The sequence below is a fragment of the Phaseolus vulgaris genome, chromosome 3, assembly GCF_051622355.1.
Source record: "Phaseolus vulgaris cultivar YP4 chromosome 3, ASM5162235v1, whole genome shotgun sequence".
Classification (NCBI taxonomy): domain Eukaryota; kingdom Viridiplantae; phylum Streptophyta; class Magnoliopsida; order Fabales; family Fabaceae; genus Phaseolus; species Phaseolus vulgaris.
Genome location: NC_143500.1, coordinates 50,630,112 through 50,640,332, shown reverse-complemented (window position 1 = coordinate 50,640,332; position 10,221 = coordinate 50,630,112). Strand labels below are relative to the sequence as shown.

At 35.8% G+C, this 10,221-nt stretch overlaps 2 protein-coding genes across 2 annotated transcripts; one reads left to right on the top strand and one right to left on the bottom strand.

Moving 5' to 3' along the window:
• Positions 1-852: 852 nt before the first annotated feature.
• Positions 853-3,128, top strand: LOC137808376 (scarecrow-like protein 15). The gene has a single exon (XM_068609453.1). It carries the CDS (start codon positions 1,160-1,162, stop codon positions 2,792-2,794), a length of 1,635 nt encoding a protein of 544 aa, XP_068465554.1. The 5' UTR covers positions 853-1,159; the 3' UTR covers positions 2,795-3,128.
• A 4,948-nt stretch (positions 3,129-8,076) lies between these two features.
• LOC137805970 (disease resistance response protein 206) lies at positions 8,077-8,930 on the bottom strand. Its single transcript, XM_068605845.2, has one exon. It carries the CDS (start codon positions 8,851-8,853, stop codon positions 8,302-8,304), a length of 552 nt encoding a protein of 183 aa, XP_068461946.1. The 5' UTR covers positions 8,854-8,930; the 3' UTR covers positions 8,077-8,301.
• Positions 8,931-10,221: the final 1,291 nt, after the last annotated feature.

Sequence of the window (10,221 nt, the reverse complement as noted above, 5' to 3'; positions counted from 1 at the left end):
ATAGTTTTATACTTTTGTAATTAGAATGTCCTTTACAATTTGTTCGTTGCAATGGCAATTTTTTTCATGCAGTGAAAGATAAAGCAGCTATACCCCCATGAAAAGTAGTTAATGATGAACCTTTTTCCCTTAACTTCTCTCCTGGGGTATAAAGATGGGTGGTGGTAGTACTTGTCTTGGAGGGTCCACTCCCAGCTTTTGTGGGTCCAATTTCAAGAAAGAACGGTTTAACTTGGAGCTTTAGTGCTGCCACTATTTGACCCTTTTAAGACTTTCATAATCAAAAGATTTATATCTTTCTGAATTGTAGCTTATACTTGCCTCTAGGTGTTGTTTTTTTTCACAAGCCAGTGAAAAATAATTATGTTTAGAAGAGATCATGGGAATTGAGGAAGAAGGGAAAAGGATAGAGTAAAAATAAAAATTAACATATTCCACTTTTTTCTCATTGCTAGATTATATAATAAAAGTGGAATTTTGCACATATATAACCTATTTCACCCCAAAAAATTACATATCTATGATATTACGAAAATGTCTTTGTTTACAACTCAACTCAGAGGACACATTGGTTCGAGTTATTTACTTTCCTCTAGAGAATGTTTCGGCCTTAAATTTCACTTTTTTTAATCTTGTTAAAAAGTATAAAACTCACAACTTTTTTAAGATAACATGAAAAGAAACACCTCCCAAAATTACTCAGAAAAAATGTTTAATGGATATAGTAAGTTGAGTGTTTTTAGGTGTGGAGAGGGAAGAAAAGTAAAATGAAAAGTTGTGGAAGTTTAGGGTAGCTTGACGCAGAAGCTTGAGATGGATAAAAGGTTTTGTCTCTCTGGTGTCCGATGTGGTGCATGGTGGTAGAAGATGGATATGTATGCATGGATGTATATAGATAGATGGCATTGAATAGAGAGAAGAGAGAAGAGGGTGTTTTACACGCACGCACGCACGCAGAGAGTGAGAGAGAGAGTGAGAGAGCACAAGACACGCAAAGATAAAAAGGAGAGGATGATAGGAAGCAAAAGCCCTCTCTCAGTCTCGTAAACTCTTCCACGTTCCACAAGGAAAGTAGCCATCGAACAAACAAGAAGAGAACAACTCTATTGGGAAAGCCACAAAGGCATCATAATCATCACAGCTTTTCCTTCACTTAGAGATGAGAGTTCCCTCATCCCCACAGCCCAACACCCATTCTCCCAACCCAAACCTCCTCCTCCACACCCTCCCTAACACCACCAATCCCACCTTCACCTACGAACCCACCTCCGTCCTCGACCTCTGCCGCAGCCCCAGCCCTGAAAAGAAACCAACTGTCCCCAAGCCAGAACCACAACATAACACCAACAACATCACCACCATCACCACCACCAACAACAACAACCTAGACCTGGACGATCATGTCTTGCCAAATTCAGATTGGTGGGAGTCCATCATGAAGGACCTAGCCTTACCCGAAGATTCTCCCACACCCCTCTCCAAGCCTAACAACATCAACCCATGCATCCCTGATTTTCCACCTTCTCATGATCCACCCTTTGATCACCCTCCAGACTTCACCTCGCTGTCAGAAATTTACAACCAAAACCTCCCCTACAACTACACCACCACCAACGCTTTGGACCATTCCTTTCAAGACCTCAACCACCACCACCACAACCCCACCAACAACGTTAACAACAACTGGGACTTCATCGAAGAGCTTATCCGGGCCGCCGATTGCTTCGACAGCAGCCACTTCCAACTTGCTCAAGCCATACTCGAACGCCTCAACAACCGCCTCATTCGCTCACCCATGGCCAAGCCACTCCACCGAGCTGCGTTTCACTTCAAAGATGCTCTCCATTCCATTCTCTCCGGTTCCAACCGTGCCGGTTCCAATCGCCTCTCCTCCATGGCCGAGATTGTTCAGACCATCAAAACGTTCAAGGCCTTTTCGGGAATCTCTCCCATCCCAATGTTCTCTATCTTCACCACCAACCAGGCCTTGCTCGAAACCCTAAACGGATCCTCCTTCGTCCACGTCATCGATTTCGAGATCGGGCTCGGAATCCAATACGCCTCTCTCATGAAAGAGATCGCAGAGAAGGCTGCCGGAGCTTCGCCACTCCTCCGCATCACCGCCGTCGTGCCAGAGGAGTACGCCGTCGAGAGCCGCCTCGTCCGCGAGAATCTCAACCAGTTTGCGCATGACCTCGGGATCCGCGCACAGGTGGACTTTGTCCCGCTTCGGACCTTTGAGACGGTGTCGTTCAAGGCAGTAAGGTTCGTCGACGGCGAGAAGATTGCGGTGCTGCTGTCACCGTCGATCTTCTGCCGCCTCGGATCCGGCGGAGCCAACGTCGGCGCGTTCCTCGCTGACGTGAGGAGGATGGCTCCCGGAGTGGTGGTGTTTGTGGACGGCGAGGGGTGGACGGAGGCCACAGCTGCCGCGTCTTTCCGGCGCGGCGTGGTGAACAGCTTGGAGTTTTACTCGATGATGCTCGACTCGCTGGATGCGTCTGTGGCGGCGGGAGGAGGCGGCGAGTGGGTGAGGAGGATCGAAATGCTTCTGCTGCGGCCTAAGATCTTCGCAGCGGTGGAAAGCGCAAGGAGGAGGGCGCCACCGTGGAGGGAGGCATTTTACGGCGCCGGAATGAGGCCGGTGCAGCTGAGCCAGTTCGCCGATTATCAAGCGGAGTGTTTGCTGGCGAAGGTGCAAATCAGAGGGTTCCACGTGGACAAACGGCATGCTGAGTTGGTGCTGTGCTGGCACGAACGAGCCATGGTTGCGACGTCAGCTTGGCGGTGCTAGAGTAATAATAATAGAGTATACAAGAGAAGAAGAGAAGAAGTAAAATAATCCATCGACACCAAAACCTTATCTTTCCTGTTTTAGAATGTGAACTTTATTATCAAGTTCACTTTGACAAACATTGTAGTTTAACTGTAATTTAGTTTATCATGAAAAGTTTAAAATGGAAAAAAACTGGAAAGTACATAAACTTGTATTTTTTCCAGACTTTTTTGTTTATGTAATGTAGATAAATTGTGGGGGTGTCTGTATTCAATTTGTTTGAGAAGAGTTACCATGTAATGCTCGCTGGATACACCTGGCTTTTCATTCAAAGTATTTAGTTCTATCTTTATGGTTTATGTGTCGAATACTTTGGTGCAAAACTCAGACATAAATTGCACCACACGTGCATGATCATATTCGGTGAAGAATACTACTTCAGTCCTCTTCATTAAATTTCTCGTATCAATGGCATGTATGTGAAATGTTCTAAAAGCAAACTGCAACGGTTGTTGGACGTGACATGCATGATTTGGAACATCTGTTTGTGAAGCATCTATTAATGCAAAAAGGAAGAAAAACAAAGCGCCAACCATTTGTGTGGGAGTAGCCCCTTAGTATTGTGTTTTCGATTAGGTGAGCAGCATCAGATGAAGCTTTTGAAAACCCTAACATTTTAGTTTTACTTCACCACAACTATTCCAACACATGATAGAACTACAGAATTTTGTTAATACACTAAGACGTCTAACTTTTGTTACTAATTAGGGCTTTGTTATTCTATAAATAAATATTAATGATTTTTAAAATGAATAAATCGACATAGGGTTCCCACCCCCAACATACCCAAAACCCATGAGAACTAAAAATTGAATTTATTTATTCATTAGTGTGCCTTGATAAAATCCATGAAGACAAAAAAACTCATCAAAGAAAAATATTTCAGAGAAAAGAGTACAATGCAGAAGTTTACACAGAACTCAAGAGTTAGTTATCGAAGTCAATGTTCAGCATTGGTACCATTTAATACATTGGTATATTTACTGGATAGAACAATGAGAATTGTAAGAGTTGCTTCCAATTGGGGACAACATATTACGTTAGCAAAAAATGGGGCAAAAGTTTTCCAGCAATCAATTGTGGTTACACTGATAAAACTTTCAGCAGTGTGCTAAAGTTCAAAGTGCAGAGTCCTGCAATGCAAGACTGTAATAAGATAGAGGAAAAAAGAAAATTCAAGCATATAAAAATCCATAATAACCACAAAATTCATTTAGAAAGGAACCTGATAACTTTGTGATACAGGTATTGGTGAATGGAGCGAGTTGTTAAAGTGCAAGCGGAAGAAAAAGTTGTGAAGCGAGTAGTGAGTTTTTTCAAATTCTAGTAAATGAAAAATACTTTCTCATGGGCAAAAACGTTAACATCTTGAAACATCTCATAAATGTGACTTAATCATCCAAAGTTTGAAAATCATAATTGATTGTGGTCTATAAGCCACACTTACTCATTTTCTTCTAAAAAGCATATGAGTGATTCAAGAGAATATCTAAAAAAGGATTTATTGTGAATTAGTTTTTTGAGTGATCGAAGAGGACGCACATATGAAAAAGGGTATGTTGTGAGTCGATTGAACTAAGGACATTCATAAATGTCATATAAGAATTGAATAATGACATACTTAAAATTAATATTATTTATGTAATCATTTTATTCAATTATTTGGAAAATACCATTTACTAATTCAAATGCTATTATTATTATATTACTAATAAGAAGTTAATTGATTATATACACTGGAAAAAATTCGTAAAACCATATTTTTTATGAGAAGTAGAGTTTATTTAATTATTTTTTCATAGACTTTTTGTCTATGACTTTCCCAACCCACGCATCAGTTATTATTCGTGTTCGTTTGGGATGCTCTAGCCTTTAAGGCACAAGAAACAAAGTTAAACATTTAAATTTATAATATTATAAGATTAAATACTATAAATGGGGTAACTTTTAGGGCTTTGCTATTAACACAATATTTCTATAGAAAAATTCTCACCTCTCCAAAAATTGTTTTTGTTTAACATTTGACACTTCACAGTACACGAGATTCTATTATCACGACTAAATGCACAGCTAAAACATATTTTTATAATATGTAAAATATTATTGAGATACATCAATTTTTTTATTATTGTATATGTCGACAAAGGATATATAACGATGTATGTATTAATAAGATTTTTCAACATATACAAGAAAAAATCGTTTATATTTTGTATTTATTTCAATTGTGTCGTGATATGCTAAACGTCTAGATATTTTTCTCAAAAACCACATTTGTGAAAAGATGTTAATTTAAATAGCAATTTTCGGGGTACTAATAGCAATGTCGTAACTTTTAATAGGGATGATCGGTTCATCGTAACTGGGCTTCAATTTTAATTGATACCTAAGTGGACCTTTCTTCGACCAAATGGCTATGGACTATGATGGAAAGCTACGGTTTCACTCTTGAAACAAAAGAGTTAATCACGTACGCTTTTAATTAAGCTTTAACATTGACGTTGAATTAATGACATAAAGGAAGAGAATTTATGTTTGATTAAAGTTTTTATCAAAAGTTAATTTTAGTCTCACTAATGTTAATTGCAATTACATTTCAATCATAATTCTTGAATTGATCTATGATTGGATCACTGCCCCAGTTTAGTGTTACCTCAGATAGAAAAATGTTTAACATACATACAATCCCTTTTTATTGAGTTAATTAGATAATTGATAATATCTACTAATTGAATTTAGCGGATTTTATGTTCATGCATGCATCAGCTTAGCAAGCCATTAATACTATCGGAAGAAAATGAACCAAATAACTTTAAAACGTTCGAGCTCTCACTAGTGAAAAAGAAGAAAATGATACGCTTTATTTAGTGCGGCTTTTGCGCTACCGCTTTCGTAAAAAACGAGATGGCATTTTTGAAATTATTTTGATTTACGAATGCGGTTATTTGTATAACCGCACTTGTAAATCAAAGCGCTTGATTTACGAATGCGGTTATTTGAATAAACGCATTCGTAAATCAAAATTCTTTGATTTACGAATGCGGTTTTACCTTTAACCGCATTCGTAAATCCTTTTTTACCCTAAATTTTGAACCGCGCCACACACAATTTCAAACTTTATTTCGCGTTTGCACTCTGAGTTCGTCTCCTTCTGCTGCATCTGCATTCCATTTGTGCAATGTAAGTTTCTTGAACTCTCTTTCTTCCTCTTCATCTTCACAAATATATGCATAAATGTTTTTCGTTTTTCTTATATATGTTTTTTTCCTTGCATTGGTGGTCTCGAAGCACTGTTTCGTTGGCTGACATTCGTTTTTTTTACATTGTTTGGTTTCTCGCATTGCTCAGTACTCTTTCATTGTCTTCGTGGTTTCTTGTGAATTTTTTGGTTTGCTCCGTTGCTGCTTCCCTGTCCGCCGTCGCTTCTGCCGCCGCCACCGTTGTTGGCGCTCCCGTGACTCTTCATCAACGTTGGCTTCACACAAGATTGACGATGTTTTAAAATTTTTAATTTTTTTTTAATGATTTGGCATATACAAGTGCGGTTAAAGCAAATAACCGCACTTGTAAATGGTATTTATAAATGCGGCTATATAGCCGCATTTATATTTCTTGATTTACAAGTGCGTGTTGATCAAATGCGGCTATAAAGCCGCATTTATAAATTCAAAATAGCCGCATTTGTTTTATGTTTCTGCACTAGTGTCTGCATGCCTCCAATCAATACAAAAAGTTGAATCAAATCAATTACAATACGTTGGACCTAATTAAACAATTATCTATACTTATATATATATATATATATATATATATATATATATATATATATATATATATATATACACGGTAGGAGATCCCACATCGACTAGAGATTAGAGTCTTTCATTGTATATAAGTGGGTGCAAACTTCAACCTTATGAGTCGGTTTTATGGGGTTGAATTAGACTTAAAGTCCACTTACTAATATAGTATTAGAATAATTTTCAAGTCTATCCTAACGAGTGTTTGTGTTGGACTTATCGTGTCACCACTATTGGACCACTCATAATATATAGTCACACTCATGAGTTGGCAGAAGTTGAGTTAGACTTAAAGTTTATTTGGTAATAGTATATATATATATATATATATATCACTATATCATGAATAACAACCATTTAAAAACTATTTTTTTAGTTTCTAAAATGGTTTTTAATTTAGTCACTATAATAATTAATTATTATTATTATTTTAAAATTGATTTCTATTCTATTATTTTCTTGTTGTAGGGTATATAAATTTTTGCAATTAATAAAATTCTTTCAGTTTTCTTCTCTCATACGAGTGCTCTCTTTTCTCTCTTCTGCTCCACTCTTTGTTTTCTTGCTTCTTTCTTTCTTTAAGACTTTCGAAGATCTCCCTCTGCTTCTATAAATGTTTGTCATGATACATGAACATGAAGCTAAGCTTGTTTGCTATTTTGTAATAATTATCTCTCATGCTTTAGCGTTTCTCTTTATCCTATCCCAGTTTTTCTCTATTTTGTACCTGAATCATGGTTGATGGGGTCACTTCGTAGACTTTTTCTAGATATCTGTCTATATTTGGTTGAAAATTATATGGAAATATAGCGTTGGTGTCAGTGTTATATTTATCTAAATCCAATTGTTTGAAACTATCATTAGGATGACAATGGAGGAAATTACACTTAAAACCAGAATTGTATATGTGTAAACCAATCAAAATGAAAATCGATCTTTTTTTGGTGATTTTGTAGTTGAAACGAACCTCTCTAAAACATAATCACTAAATATTATTAAAATAATATAAATTATTTTTCATCTTTTGTGTAGAATTGAATATTTATGTGTGGTTAGATGGATAATGAGTGATATGATATAATATGCGAAATGAATCTCATTAGAATAGAATTTGTTGTTATATCAGAAGTGATTTAAAGCATAAATTCTTGTCCCATAATCTACTTGTAAACTCACTTAATTTCCGATAAATGTGTTATCTTTTTTTTTTAAGAATTTATTGAAATAGATTGATATATTTATTACAAATTATCTTCAAGAATTCTCCCAACATCCACATAAATATTTATGTCATAAAACAATTCTAAATATTTATCACATGTTGTTTATAAATTAATAAAAAAAAATTCCAGCCAATATCCTTTTGAGCTCATGATTCTCCATTATAGAAGATTTAAGATGGAGAGTGAAGAAATTGATTTATGGCAGAGGAAAAACACGTGGAAGAGGAGGATTTTCATAGTACATAGTACACATTGTCTCGAACTGAGAACCAATAACGTTATTACAACAAGCAAGCCACATACTATCAGAAGAGTCTGTAACAGAAACAGCCATATTTATTTAATATAGTAATAAGAGTAGCTGTTAGACGAGGCTGTTGACAGAAACAGCCATCTTTATTTACTGTAACTTTGTGTGTGTGCATATATATATACTTATATATCACCAACACTCATAAAACTTGATTTCAACACGAAGGCGGAAATAAACATCACCTTCAAAAGCATCGGTCATGATGGTGGCGATTCCTCTATGCATGAAGAAATCTCCAGTGCCACCTGTGACTGAGATGTCTCTGGTCTTCTTCAAGGTGGGGTCAGCTCCAGCGACGGTGATGGTTCCCTGATGATTTGCGCTATTGAGAGCAAAGTTGAATCCGAGGTACGCAGTGTAAGTGTTCTTGGTGTCGTAAATGTAGAAGCCCTGTGCCCTACCAACAGGTTCGGAGTGAAGGTTGTTGTCCAAGGTGACGGGGTCATCGAAAACTACTAGATTTCCGAAATGGAAGTTGTTTGTCAGTTTGGTTAGGTTGGCACCTTGTGGCGCTGCTATTATTGCGGAGGTTGCATTAAGAGCGTTCCTTCCATTGTAGATGATGTCGTGGAAGAAGAGGACCAGGTGTTTGCATGGTGCATATTGCTTCCTCTGGAGTGGGAAGGTCGAACATAAAGCAAAGAAGGTGAAGAAAACAAAGAGGGCAACTTTGGCACCCATGGCTCTAGGAGAAAATGGGAGAGATGAACCCAAGAGGACTTTGAAATAGGGAAGGACTGTCACCAATAACTTTGGTTCACTGCTTCTATTCTATGCTCCTTTTTATAGGGAATGATGGTTGCAGTTTCTTGAAAACTGAGGAAAAAAACACTGTCTAAATGTAAGCAACTCATGTGAATTCTTCTACCCTTCAACTCAATTTTATTCAAACACTAATTAGCTTTAACTCAATTTTGCTCACAAGAAAAAATTGTAAAATAATTTACATAACATATAATTTTGTATGTTTTTTATTCAACTATGATGATGGTATAGAATAAGAAAATTACATAATAAACTTTCTAGTCTTTTTTTATAATTTTTTTATTAATAGGTATAATCTTCTTATGTATATTTTTGTTAATATATGAGTTTTATCAAGTTTTTCCATATTTTTGTATTTTTTTAATAATATTCTTTTTATGTGATGAAAAATTATTGTTGTTACTTAAAGTAATATAGTGATACTTATTAAAGCTTTTTATATAAAAAAATTACATAATATATTTCAATTCTTAAAATTAAAGTGTTTAGAGTTGTTATGAGAAACATGCTTAAAAACATTTTAAGTAACTTACTGTTAAGTCAAACTATCCCAAAAACAATTATTTGAAATGATCAAAAGAATATCTTAATTATTTTCTATTGAATACTGTACAGTTTGTACTACAGTGAAGACTTTTGGTCATGTTAAATTAATAAAAAATACACTCATGGGTACATTATGGTCATTATCCTTTGAGATTTCTCTCTTTTCTATCCAATCAACTTTTGTCAACTATTGTACCTTTTTTTTTAACTTTTTGTTTAGTTAAAGGGGGATTTAAGCAAGTTTTCAACCTTTAGACAAACATGCCTAATAAATGCAGCATTTTCTTTTGGAATCAGAAACAAGTTATCAGTGTTATCTAGTTTAGTCCAGCAAAAAATATCATATTGTTTCTTACTCATTTTTTATCAGTAACCGATAATCTCTATATAATTACTAGGCTAATCTTTAAATTAAGAAGATTTAAAACTCTTTCTTTTGTAATAAATGTTTACTTATATCTAATCTCACTCCATTGATTTTTAAAATTTACCATACTTAAAAGTGTTCTTTCTATAAGTTACCAAAATATAATCTTGGCTAATAGTTTTATAGTTTTCTGTATGTGGTCAAAAATGCTAAATTTTTTCAATGTGGAAATTGGGTTAATAATATCTGGGTGTGAAATTTAATTTGGAGAAGAGGTCTTTTCGAGTGTGAGAAGAATCAGGTTAGTCAACATCTTTAAGAGGTGCATGATTTGAGTCTCGTCCTAGAAAATGAGGATAGATGGGTTTGGA